General features: G+C 33.6%; 1 protein-coding gene across 1 annotated transcript in view; it reads right to left on the reverse strand.

Annotated features, from left to right (window-relative positions):
* The window catches only part of LOC144963864 (uncharacterized), a 93,818-nt gene that overhangs the window by 10,657 nt on the left and 64,454 nt on the right, over nt 1-18,707 (reverse strand). The window contains 7 exon segments of the mRNA XM_078897815.1: nt 2,806-2,869; nt 2,871-3,005; nt 4,547-4,809; nt 7,772-7,858; nt 8,711-9,635; nt 11,187-11,323; nt 14,719-14,941. Coding sequence (XP_078753941.1) covers nt 2,806-2,869; nt 2,871-3,005; nt 4,547-4,809; nt 7,772-7,858; nt 8,711-9,635; nt 11,187-11,323; nt 14,719-14,941 — 1,834 coding nt within the window.

Raw genomic sequence — 18,707 nt, forward strand, 5'->3', positions numbered from 1 at the left:
CTGAGGAATTTCACGCTTCAAAAAAGATTGAGGAAGACAATGGAGAAAGCAATATTTTCCTCCAGTAAAAAAAATAGATATTCACATTTACCACGAATCCTCATCCCCAGGGGCTTCTCCCACTGCTGTTCCTCGTCCTTCATTATCCTCATCCACCTCTTCCTTCTCCCCCTCACCCACTTCTTCTTCCTCTTCTCTTCTTCTTCTTCTTCTTCTTCTTCTTCTTCTTCTTCTTCTTCTTCTTCTTCTTCTTCTTCTATAACTACTACTTCTGTTTTTTCTCCTGAAATCAAAACCACCGTCTCATCAATCAGTTTGATCTCTACTATTTTAGAAACTATAACAATTGCAATCTTTACTTATAACAACTAAGTTTTTCAAAATGGGTTTATAGGAGATACCAACAAAATATATTCTTTGTTAAAAAAAAGGTGGTCACGCTGATATAATTAGTCACTCAGTGCTGGGAAGCAGTACGAAAGAAGATAGGCTTGTATAGTTAGAAGGATGGCGTTCACTCCAAGAAGGGAGAACCTACCATAGGCCACCCACACTATGGCTGGCTCTTCTTCTTATTGCCTTTAATAAGGCAGCCCATCCGTGGGCCATACTCCATGCTGATCATAGAGCTGGTTCCTATCTGTTTTGTATTGTTGGAGAGATTAGGTAGTGACACTTTGCAGTATGTATTTTGACTAAACGAAATCAAATAATTCTCTTATATACCTAATTAACATTTGAAAATGATTTTTGAGGTGGGTGTATTGATTTTTTTTTTTTTTTTAATTAAATTTTCTTTGGTATTTTTTAAAAAACTTTTTGTTTGCTCTTTTGTTTTAAAAAACATTATGTGTATCTTTTTTTTTTTTCTTTTTCTTTTTAATACTGGACAAACAAGAACCCATTCTTTCATTTTCCAAGCAGAGGGAAGACATATTAAAGGATACAATGAAAATCGTAACCCCTGACGTTAAATAACAAATACTGTATGATGATCTTTTTAAATCTTTTAATCAACTCCTCTTTTCATTCTTGATTAAGATATTAACAATTCTAAACTTGTTTTTTCCTTTTCAAATGAAAAGGTAATTTTTCTTTGTCAAAATATTTTAATCTTGAGCAATTTCCAATTACAATTATTTATGCAACAATAAAAATATTCTAAAAAAATTAATTCATATCAAGGACAAGGAGGCATTTGCATGATGCATTGATATAGACTATTGCCTATTATTGAAACTCACAAGTAAAATAAACCTCAAAAATTTAATTGCCCTGAAATCCTACTGTTCCTTAACTCACTCAACCTAACACCGACTATATCCGTGGTTTACCGGAGTTACTTTTACCCCATGCCTATTTATTACATTTTTCTGAGACAAATTTGGCGTAGTATCAAAGCTAATGTTTTTAGTTTTTGCATGTTAATGGTAGTTGAATAAAACTATATATTTACATGCTCATTTTAATCGATTTTCTTTTCCAATTTTAAAAATTAGCAAAATCTCTGGGATTGAGTGAGTTTAATGCTTATCACAATATTTAAATAAAATATAAATATATCTTGAATTTTTTAAAACATTGATAATATGTAGAGAAATCCTCGTTTCTCTCTAACCTGTAAGACACACTAAATAATATCAATCCTATCCTATTACAAAATAGGTGCACATGACATCTGTCGAAAGATAAAGCTAAAGGTCCCACAATGCACAGACCAAGCTACGGGGCCCACAACCTTTTAAACACGGACAGGACAAGATTAATGTGCAACAATGGTTTACCCCACAACTTACGATGGACAATTTTGGAAGAATGGGAACAGGTGATGGTATTATGTAATATTACAATTAGCATCTTCTTTGTCAGTAAACGTTTATGTTGAATTTTGTTTGAATTATGCTATCAATGCTATTATTTACTACACAGCAATACAACTATTAGTAAATGGCAAAAATTGAAGAGTTTTTAATGAAAGCTATTATGGAAGTTGAAATATTTCCCACGTTTTTTTTCATTATATAAAGTTTTTTTTTTTTAATTAATACAATTACAAAACAATTAAAACAAAGTCAATAAAATCAAACAAATTATAACAACAATTTACTACATGTAGCTGTATAATAAAATTATTTTTTTATGTCATTTACCTAAAATCAGATTGACCTGGCATCATAATTTACAAAAAAAAAAAAAAAAAAACGCTACCAGATTTACTCAATATGAAGAAAATATTAGTCCCTATATCAATCCAGAATTAATTTCATTTCAAGCAATTCCAATCCAATTTTTATTTGTAGTTTTATCATTTTGAACTCCAATATATACCCACTCGGTCAGAACAGTAGAATTATAAATTGCTCAAATACATTTTTCTTGATTTTATTACCACAGTATCAAAATTAACCAAACACACATTCCAACATGGTGTATCTATACAGACACTAAAAAGATCAAACTTAAAAGCTCTGACCTTTTAAATGTATTTTTTTCTCTTCAGAATTCCCAAATTCAAACGTCTTTTTAAATATCTTTCTATAACACGTTACAGTATTAGAGCATTTTGTGTTTCTGACAAATTCAATATTATGCTGACTAATTTTCTTGTACAAGATTCTTAAAACTTTAAAAATCCTAAATGAAATTTTTCTCTAAAATTGCTTCATAGCCAAATCGGTTCCAAACATTAATACTAATTTAATATATCTATTTTATACTGAACTGTTTTGATAATACCTATTATCATTCCATCTATAGTTATAGTGAAACAACATTCAACATTTATTTCATAAGAATTGCTCTTACCTGCTTCTGGAGAATTTTTCATACTGGCTGGAGCCAAAGAGGTGTTATCGTCATTGACCTCTGTTGCCCTTGTCGATAAGCACAGGCGCTGCGTTTAGGGACTCGATTTGAACAACCTCAACCTCTGGTGGGGGCGGCTCTGTAGGGGGTGGGGGTGGGATAAAGGCACAAGGTCTGTCCGACTTGGAGAGGGTTTCCACCTGTCAAAATAAGTGTTGTTATAAATGAGTAAATAATAACAAATTTATTCATATCACTAGGAGGGGGGGGGGGGGTTAAAAGGACATGAATTATGAAGCCATAGCTCTTTTATTAATCATGGCCAGCGTCTAGAGGTAATAAAGGTAAAATAGTAGTCCAATCGTGCCAGATTTTATCCCAGTTTCTATAGTGTGAAACATAATCAGAAATTTCTTACTACCCTTTGGGTAGGACACTGGTCTATTACAAAGTATTTTCAGCCTGATGTAACAGACCAAGTTATTCAATCACTATTGGGTGGACATTTTGGTCTGAATAAAAAATATCGACTTCACACAGGATTGATCTCCAGTCCCTTTGCATGTGAAGCAAGTGCTCTACCAACTGAGCTATCGGGACCCCCAACAATAATTAAATGGACATGTCAATCAATTGATAAGACTGCAAAATTTTATTAAAATAAATAAAAATATGTTTGTGTGATGCAATTAAAATATAATTATTATAGTGGATCACCTCACTAAATGTGATGCAAACTATCAAGTGTTATTTACAGTAACTAATTCTAGACATTTCTGGATTTTTTCTGAGAAAGACTGGTAACAGTAACAGAGATAAACTCATGATTTTCGAGAAAATAACAGGCTGTATAAAACCAATATCAAAGAGCTAAGTGATGTCAACTTCGTTCCTTCTATCAACAATGTGTCACTGGAATTGTTTTTTGTTTTTTGTTTTTAAGGGTTTTACGGCGCTTGCAACACATTAAGGTCATATCAGCGCCAGTAAAAAGAAAGAAAATGGGATAGAGTTATAGAATTACAATAAAGCATCCGAGTAAAGGGAAGACAAAGGGGAATTGGTTCAAAAAAGAAACAGGTGTAGATTCCAAAAGCACTCTATCAAAGTACTTAGTTTGAGATCACTAAAAGTCTCATCCAGACACAAGCACAGGTCCCAACTAAGAGGAATACACTCAAATGTTTACCAATCATAAAATATAATGTGTAAACTAAACATAATATAATGCATAACAACAGAGAGATGATTTACAAGGAAAAAAATATCATCTCCCAAAACTATAACTATACATTCGACTGTTTCCCTCTCAGCCAAGGACTCCGACCAAGGTCAGGACAAAACCATTCCAAGACAAAGACAGAAAGCAATTGGAAAACAGATAAGAGGAGATAAAAGACACAGCAAGTACCTCCCTGCCCGCTATGGGAGGTAGGAACCCCACCCAGCTGGAATTGTTTACAAAGGAGTTATAATGCACTGAATGTCGTTTTGCATCATTTGCAATATTTCTAAAATATAAGCCATCGTCTCAAAACGGTATTATGTCGGGATGAACCAGTTACTAAAAAGCCAAATTAAAACTAAACTAATAAAAAATTTGTACGATTTTCATTCTCTTCAATAAAACTGATTGCAAGTCGGATATTTCTGGCAATAAATTCAATTTTCAGCATCTTAATCATTCCCACATAATACCGATTTGAGACGAGGAGTCACAAATATTAATGATCCACAAAACCTGTTCAATGTTTTCGCTAGTGATAGAGGATGTCTCCATCATCATCATAGCACTCTCATCCTTCTCGTTGTTGTTCAACATGGAGTAAGTTTGGATTTTCAGAGGTTTGGGCTCATCATCGAAGGTGACGCCGTTGAGAATGTCTTCGATGTCAAAGGCTGTGTTGATGTCTTCGTCTGACAGGTCAGGATCTTCGTTCATTTGGAGCGGAGTGGAAGTCTCGACAGATTCAGATGTTGGTTGCGTAGGTGTTGTGACATCATCTAGGTCAGACAAAAATTAGATGATAATAAAATTAATAATAATAATAATAATAATAATGATGATGATGATGATGATGATGATGATGATGATGATGATGATGATGATGATGATGATGATGATGATGATGATGATGCATGTCAATGCATAATATATATTTTACATTGTTACAAAGTTTAAAACATTATTTCAACTTTAATGAGTTAATGAATAATTTATATATACTCCTATTCAGTTTTGATAAAGTTAATCATTCTCATATCTAAGCCTTTAACCATAAGAGCAAAGGGTAAGACAGTAGAAAGATATCATATACGAGATACAAGCTCATTACAAATACATCTCAAGTCATGGACTGATAACATTATCGTATCTTTGCTTGAGGAGAAGATAGAGGGTTTTTATATTAAATAGTCTTTTTTTTGTTTGTTTGTTGCTTTAGGTCTCTTCCAACACAATTGAGGTTATATGAGAGACCGCTGAAACAAAAAAAAAAAACAAAACAAGCAATCTAACAAAAATAGTACAAATGTAAATCAAAATCATAACCTAAAGATATCATAAGCTAAATTATAAATAACCAAGAACAAACAGGCAGAAGATTTACAGAAAAAAAAATATCCCCTGTCAAAAATACAATCACAAACCAAAGAAGCAGGATAGGCTAGTAAAGAGAAGAAGAAACGACATCACTATCGGATCGTACACCCATGCGAACATCATAGGTATATGATTCAAGGGTGATGCTCCCATCCAACCACCCGCTATTAAATAGTCGAAACAGTGATTACGATCATTAGCTCCCGCCGAAACTCCTTGATTCAATCAATTGGGCTCGATGATATAAATAAACATCTTAAGGGTATATTTTGATCTCATTATTACAATATGCTTAAAGAGAATGAGGTAGCTGATAAATGAAATAAACATTTGACTAAAGATAAAAATCAATAAAGTGATTTACAAATAAATAAAAGAAAAATCAGGTTAATTGAATCTTCAATATAGATAAGTGTGCACTTGGCTAAGAAGCTTTTGTGTGTTGGTCGTTATACTTCCGGATGGCAATATTGTGAGCTTTCAATTCAATTTTCAATTCAAATATTTATTTATTGTCGGCATTTTAAAAATGTTTCATACATAATGTAATCAGGCTAATAGAAGCCTTTGACCGACATAGGTTATAACACATAACACATAGTGCATAAAAATACATAGTAATACATTTTCCTTTAAAACATTCCCTCATCAAGATTCCAATCATGACACACAAAGAAAAGTAACATAATATTTTATATATATATTATGTTACTTTTCTTTGTGTGTCATGATTCGAATCTTGATGAGGGAATGTTTTAAAGGAAAATGTATTACTATGTATTTTTATGCACTATGTGTTATGTGTTATAACCTATGTCGGTCAAAGGCTTCTATTAGCCTGACTACATTATCTATGAAACATTTTTAAAATGCCGACAATAAATAAATATTTGAATTGAAAATTGAATTGAAAGCTCACAATATTGCCATCCGGAAGTATAACGGACCAACACACAAAACTATGTGTAACCTTAAACGTTTATAGTTTGGTTAATAGTTTAGTGAGAATTACTCATCAACGAGGAAGGCAAAAAACAATAACAAAGACCTGGAGTGATGTCAACTTTATTCTACCTATAAAAATAAATGTCACAATCACTTCAATTCGGTTGGTATTAGGTCAATGTGGTTATCACAGTGGTTATGTAAACACTGAGTGAACAAAACTCACAAAATCAAAACATTCATTAAAACAACAAGCCACAATCCTGAGATACCAGTCCCGTGCGGAAAGGTCTCTGTCATTTTTTCTTTGTCCAACATTCAAGCAACTGAATTTGGTAGATATCTTGTTTTTTAAAAGTTTAACAGCGCTGGCAACACATTTAGGTCATATCAGCGCAAGTAAAAATGAAGAAAATGGGATAGTAAAAGGTTCTTAAAAATGTACCCAAGAAAAGGAAGACAACGGTGAATTAGTTCAAATAGGGAACAGATGTAGATTCCAAGAGCTCACTATCAGTGTAGTTAGTTTGAGATCACCTAAATGTCTTATCCTGACACAAGCACAGGTCTCCACGAAGAGGTACAGACTCAAATATTTACAAATCATATATATATATATATATATATATATATATATATATATATATATATATATATATATATATATATATATATATATATATAAGTAAAACAATAATAATACAATGAGACGATATTTAAGAAAAAAATAGCATCTCCCAAAACTATATATTTGAAAGTTTCCCCTTCCACCTAGGGTATCCAGCCATGGCCAGGAAAAAAATAAACAAGTAATCTCATTCCAAGAGAAAGACAGAAAGCATGTTGGAAAACAGAGGGGGAAATAAGACACAGTAAGTGCCTCCGTGCCAACTATGGGAGGTCAGGAACCCTACCCAGAATTTGGTAGATAATGCATTCATTCAATTCTCTATGGATGAATCAGAAGTCTTAAATTTAAAGTTTAAGTAAATGTTTAATTTGTAATGGTCAGAATATGACATTTTGCTTAATTTCTATTTTATAAACTACATATGCTTTCTCCTCGATGAAAGAAATACGGTACCTATACAAGCTGAACTCACAATACAAACAGAACAGCTGTTATATTAAGAGACTGTGTTTCTAATGCAAAGCAAACATATAACATGGGATGTGTTTCTAAAGGAAATGGTCTATTGGTGATTTGAATTAAAGGTTGCAAAACAAAGAGAAATAAACATAAGTTTTAAGGACAATAAAAGAAAGTGGTCTGAAAATTGAACAAGTAACTTGTAAGGAGCAACTGTATTCAAGAATAAATATGATTCGAAATGTTTTAGAAAGAAGCGCCATAAATTCAATATGTTAACTTTATATTAATTTATTGTTTATCTTGCTAAGACCAATTTCAGAACTTACTGAATGAATCGGGTGGTAAAATAACCTCATGGCTATTGTCGTGACTTTCAATGGTTATTTCTGAGGAAACTGGCAGCTGTTCTGATTCTGAAAACAACAAAAACACAAATTTATGTGTAATTTTAAGATTCATTACAATATTTTTTTAAATCATGAAAACTGGAAAGTACTCGTAAATTGGATTTATTATCAATTTTAGTGCAGGCATAGCATAATCATTGGTATATCTCATTGGCAGAGGATATAAAAACGACCGTGTTGCTTGATTATCCAAATAGGTAGGATTTTGGACGTATCAGTCGATCCGGTCTTATTGGAGCAATCAAGATACAAAGCTAGGTCTGAATTTGAAATAAACACTTAAAATAAGTCAAAAATGAAATTTACAACAACAAAAAAATATGTAAAGAAAAATAAAGAAAACTCTTGTTGGATGGTGAATGTATTAATAAATATTATGGCAAAGAAATATTTATGACCATACTCGTCCTGAACAGTATGAACCATTGCTAACTGGAAGTTTTTATATCGTGAATATCATGTCTCATCATCATAGCTGGTTTTGTTTATCATTTTAATTCATATCATTAAGTCAAACTTCATGCAGAAGTATTTGTATTTTACCAACTATTTCAAAGATGCGGATAGAATGTACAATAAAAAATAGAGTCAGGTAAAGAAAATTACAGGAAACTAACATTTACAACCAAACGTAACAGGACATAACGATGGCATACAAATTGGAGATAATTTGGATACATTTTGCCACATGACTCTCTCTCTCTCTCTCTCTCTCTCTCTCTCTCTCTCTCTCTCTATATATATATATAATCTATCACTCTCTCTGTCTGTGTGTGTATGTGTGTGCGTGTGTGTGTGTGTGTGTGTGTATGGAGGTGGGCCATCGTGTGGAACAAACACAAACCCATAAATTCATACCATTTGATTTCTGAACACTTTGTAATTTGTCTTCATGCAAATCAGCTGTAACTCTGGTTGTTGTAGAAGATTCAGCTACGATAGCCACTGTTGTTTGTTGAGTAGGAGGAATTTGAACACTTGGGGCAGGGGGTGCTGGGGCCTTCTTCTTTTTCCTCGAAGGCAACGGTAATGTTGTAGATTTTATTGCGAAATTAGAACTAGCATCGTCTAGATGAGGAATGGGCACAGATGAGACTGCACTGGGAGAGTCTGATTTTTCCAGAACCTCTTCAATGGGCGACACTCTAACAGGCGATTCGTGAATCCCACTGTCAGCTCCATTGTTGATGTCTGAGCTTTCGATGGATGCACTGTCGATGCTGGTCTTAGACTTGGAATTAAGTGTATTCCCAGCCTCTGGTGAATCACAGCCACTGAGTGTAAGTTCGTGGTATCCGCTGGAATCTGAACTGTTGCGTGAATGAAAACGACTCAACATTTCAGCCCTCGAGGAAGGCGCCGCCGATTGTGATTTGTTAGATGAAGAAAGCGAAGCATCTCTTTGGTTTACTGAAGACGAAGATGATGATGTAAATTCACCATTCATATCATTGTGTATTTCTCTCTTATTATTGTCATTAGCGTTTATATCTTGTTTCGGAAGCGAAACATTTTCAGAAGTTGTGGTAGGAGCTGGGGGTGCTGGTGCTTTTCGTTTCTTTCGTGGTGGTGCAATATTTTCATTTGATTGTGAATGATGGCTTCCTTTCTGTGATAGGGAATATTCGGTAGGGTGTGGGTTTGATGATACAAACATAGATTTAGGTCTGGAGGATTCGAACCCTAAGTCTGACACCCTCCTCTGATTTGAAGGTGGTGGTTCAGCGACTGATGCCCTCATCGTGTGGCTTGCCGTTGAACTTGTCTCATAGAGCGTATCATGCTGCAAAATAATTTTTTTAATGCATTAAGATTATTTACGTACCTTAGATACAAGTAGAACAATGGAAGGCTTTTAAGAAGCCTTGAAATGTAAAACTATGTGTAAATCCTATTCCACATAACAATAATAATATAATAATAATAATAATAATAATAATAATAATAATAATAATAATAATAATAATAATAATAATAATAATAATAATAATAATAATAAAATATAATAATAATAAATAATAATAATAATAATAATAATAATAATAATAATAATAATAATAATAATAATAATAATAATAATAATAATAATAATAATAATAATAATAATAATAAAAATAATAATAATATATTATTATTTTTGTTGAGCGTTCTTTCATATCAGGAGTAAGTGCTTAGAGCGTTTTACAAGGGCTTCAACAATTAATTCAATTTGGAAAAGTCTTAAGATGCTTTTTAAATATATATTCCGATGAAGTAGGCCGTTTATTAGTATGCCACAAAGTACATCAATTATTAAAATTACCTTAAAACGACGTGCACTTATTTTCAGGTCTGATAAACCAATTCCTTATGTGCTAATTATTGTTGTAATGGAAATCTCAAAAAATTAAGCAAAATGTTGTCCATTATAACAATTTTAAACTCGGCCCATAACTAAGTTCGGATGTCAGACCTACATATATGTACAAGTCGCCTTAGAAACATCAAATTTGTTTTGGATCAAAAAATATGAATGTAAGTATTCAAAGTCCAGCCGTTCAAAGCAAACAATCATCTCGAAACTTATAAATACAATTTTTCATTTAAAAATCATAAGATCAAAAGACCACAAAACAAACACTAAGATGAGTTTACTTTGTGACATCCTTTTTCATAATGTTTGAATAATGAATATTTGGCCCTTATTCCGAATGCATTGTATTATGTGATGCAAAAACAATCTGAAAAATGTAAGTGTGAATGAAACAGTGCCAGACAAAGCAGGAAAAAAAAACGAAAAAAAAGCACTCCCCAAAAAATCAGTCTTACTCGACTTGGGATTAAACCTAAGACCTCTTGATTACTGGTTAGACACGCTACTATGCAAACCATCACATTGCCAGTCAGATGTGTTACTATGGTCGACGAATACTTGATTTAAGGGATTGTTTGTTTTTTACTTGTGTTTTTGTCCTTGCTTTGTCAATACAAGGGGGTCCTAATAGCTCAGTAGGTAGAGCACTCGCTTCACACGCAGAGGGACCAAGATCGATCTCAAGTGCAGTCGAGATTTTTTTATATACTCCCCTGTCCGTCCAGCAACGAATGGGTTGCTGGGTCTGTTCGATCTAGCAGAAAGTACTTTGCGATAGACTATCCAAAGGATAGCAACAAATTGCTATTGTGTGTTTCACACTAAAGGGATAAACTCCGGCTCCATGGACCTAATGACTCTGAAGGACTATATTTTTTTTATCTGACACTATTTCATACACAAGTTTTCATATCTTTATCTTACACCATTGCCAGCTCCCCAATTTCTCAATTATGTAATACACTGAGAGCAAGAACTCACTGGTTTAAACTTTCTGTCTTTTTTCAAAAAGGAAAGAAACCCTCTTTTCTTCTTGGTTTCTCCAGCACCGGGCATGTAAGTGGGAACTTGGCTCAAGTCTGGCATAGAGCTTGCAATTGTGCGTTCTTGTGCAGATGCTGAAATTGAAAAAAAAATCAGAAGAAAAGTGAAATTAATATTCAGAAAAATTTACACATTGTATTACTATTCTTTATCATGTAATGTTACTATATTGATGCTTTGGTGTTTTTTTTTTTGTTTTTTTTTAATGGTTTTACGGCCCTTGCAACACATTACGGTCATATCAGCGCCAGTAAACAGGAGGAAATAGTAAAAAGTTCTAGAATTACAATTAAAGTACACAGGAAAAGGTAAGACAAAGGGGAATTTGTTCAAATAAATAAAAAAAAAAAAATTCCCTTTATTCATCCCCAAGGGGAAATTTGTCTTTAGGGTCTATTCAAAGGGAAGACTGGAATAACTCAGGAGTCAGCCGCAGTGCAGCGCCGCAAATTGAGCTAGGGCTAGGTGACTTGCTCAAGGCCACACAGCGCAGCGGCGGGTGATCGAACTCGTTACCTTTTGGGTAAGAAGCAAAGACCGTACCGCTGAGCCACGCTGCCCCTAAATATGGAACTCACCAATTAAAATAGGAAACAGTTGTAGATTCCAAGATCACACTATCAAAGTACTTAGTTTCTGCAATGACAGAATTTATGAAGGACAACAGACAAAGCCGAAAGGACTCTGTTGACCCGATAAGGCTGCGGAGAACATGAATAATAGTTAAAGAAGCTGGTTTAAAGAGAAGTGATAAGACATGAAACGAATTTTTTTTTAAAGTTAGCCCAAGAAATGGAAACTGTTTAGCTTATATCTTGACCCAGGATGAAAAAGTCAATGATGATGACGATGATATTAATAAAATAATATTATGTAATGTTACCATTTATTAATACACGATATATTCTTTATCTGATGGATAATCAAATGCAAAAGAAACGCAATGTCTTTATTCCTATTTGAGGGGAGATTTTCATCACATTCTCTTCGTCATTACAAATCTGAATTACCAACCAACATCCTAACACAACGTCCGCCAAGAGCAATTAATGCCCCATTATTTTATTTATTAACGACGAAGTGTCAACGCTAATAATCACAGCTGGTAGTTGAACAATGTAGAAAGTCAACTTTTGACACGCTTGATAAAAAACTTTGGGACTAGATTTTATTATATATATATATATATATATATATATATATATATATATATATATATATATATATATATATATATATATATATATATATATATAATATGTGTGTGTGTGTGTGTGTGTGTGTGTGTGTGTGTGTGTGTTTACTCGTTGTTATCACTGAGTGTTATACTAATTTATACTACAGCAAGACAAAACTGGATCTATACAATCAACATTATCATTGTTTGAGACTTATATAGGGTGTTCCTTAACAACGCAACCTGCTCGGGAAGACTCTGTCTTCATCACATTTAGTGAAAAGTCAGTCAATACTATTTCTCAATTAATTTCAACGACCAAAATAGGACCTTTGTCATTTTGGGTATAGATAGAATGCGCTTGGCCAAGGAGTTCACAACATTGCCATCCGGAAGTATAACGGACCTACACACAAACTCTTTGTAACCATGAACGTTTATAGTCTGGTTAATACAGTTTAGTGAGAACAACTCACAAACGCGGATGGCAAAAACAATAACAAAGACCTGAGTGACGTCATCTGCATACTATCTATTGGCAGCGGCTTCTAATGGTGCTCACACTACTATGTTATGACGATCGACCCAATCAGCAAATTCCTCACCGCACTCATGCACCGCCGCAAACCGGCCCGGAAGCTTCGTCACAACACACAGTTCAACTAGATGCTCTGCGGTTTCGTTGGGTACATGTTGGACAGGTGGAAAGTCCCCACTGATGAAGCGATTTTGCCGTGAGGCAGATTCTCGACCGAAGCCGGTTCGCTACCACCCAGTTGTCTCCTCGTACTGGTGGAGAAGCCTGGCAACTTCTCATCTAGTTTCGAGGAGTGTATGTCCTCGCCCCCTCGAGGGGTATTGGCGTATCCTTATTATCATGATTTTTTGTTTGTTTGTTGCTTTAGGTCTCTTCCAACACAATTGAGGTTATATGAGAGACCGCTGAAACAAAAAAACAAGCAATCTAACAAAAATAGTACAAATGTAAATCAAAATCATAACCATAAGATATCATAAGCTAAATTATAAATAACCAAGAACAAACAGGCAGAAGATTTACAGAAAAAAAATATCCCCTGTCAAAAATACAATCACAAACCAAAGAAGCAGGATAGGCTAGTAAAGAGAAGAAGAAACGACATCACTATCGGATCGTACACCCATGCGAACATCATAGGTATATAGGTGCTCTACAAAAGCAATCCATATCTATGCCTTTGAACCCTCAATACAAAATGCCAATTGTGGGCCGACTTGGGAATCCGTGGAATTGTGCCTAGTGATCTCATTTTGAAACTGTAGAATATTTTCAAAACTCTCGACTCTAGCCCTACATATCTTCCACTTAATTGTCCCAAAGAATTCATGAAAATGGGATCAGATTTTGTGATCAAAATTAAGTAAGGATTTTGTTCAGCCAACTGGAAAATTTCTTTGACAGTTCAGATAATACTATGATGAATGAGGGCATATTTGGGGCATGTAATTTTTAAATAAAAATAGAATTACAATAAGGATGTTTTTAAAACTTGAACAATGAAAATTTGTTAACTTGAGAGGGTTTTTACGAGAGTCGTGTGGCCTTATAAGAATTAAGAGACAAATTATCAGAAATTGAAGAGCCTGGTGCCCACTGTACTCAAGTCACGGAATGTTAGTTTTGAAAAAGTGGAGATTAAAATTAGGATTAGAGAGAGAGAGAGAGAGAGAGAGAGAGAGAGAGAGAGAGAGAGAGAGAGAGAGAGAGAGAGAGAGAGAGAGAGAGAGTATACAAACAAAATTTGTAGTATTGAATATGGGGACTTAGATTATGTTTATCATGAAAATAATTGGTGAGTGAACTGTGGTGATTATGCTGTAAGTTTATCCCTGATTAGCTAAAAATGATGAAAGTGCGACTGAACTACAACTAGTACTGGGGTTCTCAATTACTGGTGTCAAATATTCTATGTATCATATTCTAGTGTTTAACCCTCTCCTTACCACCTGTAGCAAAATCGTCACATTTGTTACAACACAATATACAATTTTCCTTTTCAGATTTATTTTGTACACCTCAAACTTTGAAGAATGATCTTTGTTTAATTAATAAGAAGAAAACGTTGTTTTATGACGAGTTTGAGTTTAAAAAATCAATTCATTTTTCTCCTGGGTAGGCCTGTCATTTTGGGAGAATATTGAAAATGATCGGTAAGGAGAGGGTTAAAGTAAATCTTTTTCAAAACTTAATTAGATAAAATAAAATAAAAGGTAAAAGATGGCTTCGTATGAACACGATAAAGTTCAACCTACAGTGACTGACAAGACTGATCTCAAAGCCACCGAGTTGTCCGATTGTAACATTCAAATCTATAGGCATCCCAGGCTTGCCAGGAAGCTGCAGAAAGTGTCTCCTTGGGTCAAGGTCTTTGTCTTGGCACACGGAGGTCATAAGTTCACCAAGGGTCATAGCAGGACTAACCCTCACCACTGTTTTCTGACCCCTGGGAAGGTTGACAGTGAAACGGTTTGTCATCTGCAAGAGGGGAAAGGGGGATGGGGTGTAGAAACAAAAGAAAATAAATGATTAATTTGTTTAAAAATTCATCAGTGCTGATGGTGACAAAAAGTGAAAAAGTAGGAAAATGTTGAAAGATTGCCTTTAAGCCCCATTTTTACTGCACTAAACCCCACTTTTAGAGCAATTTAGATGATAGACTATCATTGATACTCTAACTTCTGGAGAGTTGGAAACTGCACCTTTGTGTTCAACCACACAACTCTCATTGTTAGCACATTGTTTCGAGAAAATGTAATTTTTAAAAGGAGGAAATTCCTCCTCTGGACTCCAAATTCGCGGATTTCCGCGGATCCAAGGAAAACCATCAGCACTGATTCATATTCTAGAGCAGAAATTATCATTCGCAATTTATCTCTATTATTATGCGTAAAATAAGACGTGATGTGCTCTTCTACTTTGTAACCAGTTTGGTCTAACACAATTGGGTGATAAATACACTATATAGCCATATTTCCTAATTACGACAGACCTTTAACTCCACTGGGTACTGGGCCTGGCTATTTGGTCTTGAGGTATGGCACTTGCTTTCGGATCGGAAGGTCCTGGGTTCGAGCCTCGCCCGGCGCATAGTTTAGTCCTTGGAAAAAGACTCTTTACTCACATTCTCTCACCGTACTCAGGTGTAAAACGAGTTGTCTCTGTCCAAAAAAAAATTTGTAATATTGCCTAACGGGCGTCATTCCCGTCCTACATTTTAAGTGTTGCTATTGGTCAGGGACCCCTTGTAAAACGCTTTGAGCACGTTTAGTGGATATTGCGCTATATAAAAAAGGCACAAAAAAGCTCAAAAAAAGCTCAAAAGCTCGACTAGGTACTGGGCCAACACCCACATATTTGAAGGTCTGATAACTGATAACTGAAGGCAGTTATGGCCTCGATTTAACATTGTTGTAATGGATTGTATTTTGCATTGGTTTGAGATCATTTACATTACAACAATGAGCCCATAGCAATTTGGGTTATCAGACCTGCAAATAAAGACACGTCGTAATGGGCCAAACATGAATTATAATAATAAAACCACGGAAAACCACTTGATCAAAATCCAATTTCTCATCAATACGTTAAACTCTATTATATATCTACTCGCTCTGGCACTGGAACAGCCTTTTCAAAGAGTTTTGTTGAATTAAAGACATTAATAAGGTTATAAGGTGAGAGATAAAAATACGAAATACCTATGAGTAAAGAAAAAAGTCCACTTATTGATTTCTCCTAATATAAATCATTATTAAATTCATTATTGATGATGGATGATGATAATAGTACTAATAATAATAATAATAATAATAATAATAATAATAATAATAATAATAATAATAATAATAATAATAATAGTAATAATAGTAATATATATAATATAATAATAATAATAATAATAATAATAATAATAATAATAATAATAATAATAATAATAAAATAATAATAATAATATAATAATAATGATAATGATAATGATAATGATAATAATAATAATAATAATAATAATAATAATAATAATAATAATAATAATAATAATAATAATAATAATGATAATAATAATGATAATAATAATATAATAATAATAATAATAATAATAATAATAATAATAATAATAATAATAATAATAATAATAATAACAATAATAATAACAATAATAATAACAATAATAATAATAATAATAATAATAATAATAATAATAATAATAATAATAACAATAATAATAATGATGAGGATGGTGATGATGATGATGATGATGATGATGATGATGATGATGATGATGATGATGATGATGGTGATGATGATGGTGATGATGATGATGATGATGATGATGGTGATGATGATGATGATGATGATGATGATGATGATGATGATGATGATGATGATGATGATGATGATGATGAGAGGATGATGATGATGAGAGGATGATGATGGTGATATCGCTGATGATATTGATGACGACGACGACAACGAAGATGTTGATGATGATGATGATGATGATGATGATGATGATGATAATGATGATGATGCTGATGATGATGATGATGATGATGATGATGATGATGATGATGACGATGATGATGATGATGATGATGCTAATGTCTAACATTAACACTTTAATGAAACAATATACGGAAATAACAATAATAATAAAATATAATATCAACAAACAAGGAAGAAATAATGTCATAAATAATTTCATGGCCACATCATAACCAGTTTCTTGGAACTTGTACATAATTCTGTGAGTTCAACCATGAAAATAACTACACAAGATTAACACGAGTTGAAATTAAATAATATGAAAATAAATCTGGAGTCGTAGTAAACTAGATAACTGTCGTACTCTGGAATAACTCGTTATTTAAAAATTTGGTCAGAAAACTCGACCTTCAAATATCGTTCGATTTAAATGACCCTCATCTTGATATAAACACTCAAACCTGGAAATTGATCGAAGACTTCGCGAAGTCCCAGGTTTGAGAGTTTTTGCCTCATGTGAGTCATTTAAATCGATCGACTTTTGAAGTACAGTTTTGTGGCCAAATTTTTAAATATGAGGTTTTTTTAAGAGAACGACAGTTGACTGGGTAAAGGTCAAATAAAGCTTGATGGTAATTAAAATGATTAATAATTTGCACGTCTTTAGAAGTGCAAGGACTCCTATATCATATATCAGCACCAACCAAAAAGAAAGTGTTAAGACGTTCTATGGGGAGGACAAAAAGGTCCACAGGTCGCTTTATTATTTTTTTTTTTTTTTGTGCGGTTATGTGATCTTGTGGTATAACACCCGACAAGTTCCCCTCTGAGCGACGCTTAGTTGAGTTCTTGGAAAAGGCTTTTTACTCACATCATCTCAATATACTCAAGTGTAAAATGAGTACCTGGTCGTCAACAACGTTGTATCTGTGGGAACAAAAATTGTACTATGGCATAACGCGCGTCATGTCTCGCCCTACATGTTTAATGTTGACTGTAGCTGTTGACTGGGGTCCCATTGTAAAGCGTTTTGAGCACGTTTAGTGGATAATGGGCGATATAAAAGCTCAACTTTAAAAAATTAATTTGCTTGTCTTTTCAGGAGAAAGAGCTCTTACAACATATCAGCGCCAACCAAAAGGAAAATAAACATAAAGGGTTCTTGAAAGGGTTCTTGAAAGGGTTCTTGAGGGGGGGGGGGGGGGTCCACATGTCCCTTTAAAATACTTTTGAAATATTAGTTAATTAAATGTGTTTTCGGTCTTACAGATAAATATTGTAATATGATAGCTGTTTATTTATGAACACTTTTAAAAACCCGTAAAGTAAAATTTGCACTTTAAACATAGATCATTATTTTTTTCACAGGGCACTTCAAATGTTGAAATTGAAATGCCGTTTCGTAAACTTGACGCCTTTTTTCTTTTTAAAAACAACATTTAAATCATAAACACTTTTTGGACAGATTGTCTACTTCAAATTGCGATTACACATCAAGAATGGAACATTTTTTCATGAAATAAAATGCAGTATGTAAAGAATTTGTGCTACTTTTCCACACTTGTAACTCAATTTCTATATAGATAGAATGCGCTTGGCCAAGGAGTTCACAACATTGCCATCCGGAAGTATAACGGACCAACACACAAACTCTGTGTAACCATGAACGTTTATTAGTCAGGTTAAGACAGTTTAGTGAGAACAACTCACAAACGCGGATGGCAAAAACAATAACAAAGGCCTGAGTGACGTCATCTGC

Source organism: Berghia stephanieae, chromosome 2 (genome assembly GCF_034508935.2).
Source record: "Berghia stephanieae isolate SIO BIC M18660-M18661 chromosome 2, UCSD_Bste_1.3, whole genome shotgun sequence".
Taxonomy (NCBI): Eukaryota; Metazoa; Mollusca; class Gastropoda; order Nudibranchia; family Aeolidiidae; genus Berghia; species Berghia stephanieae.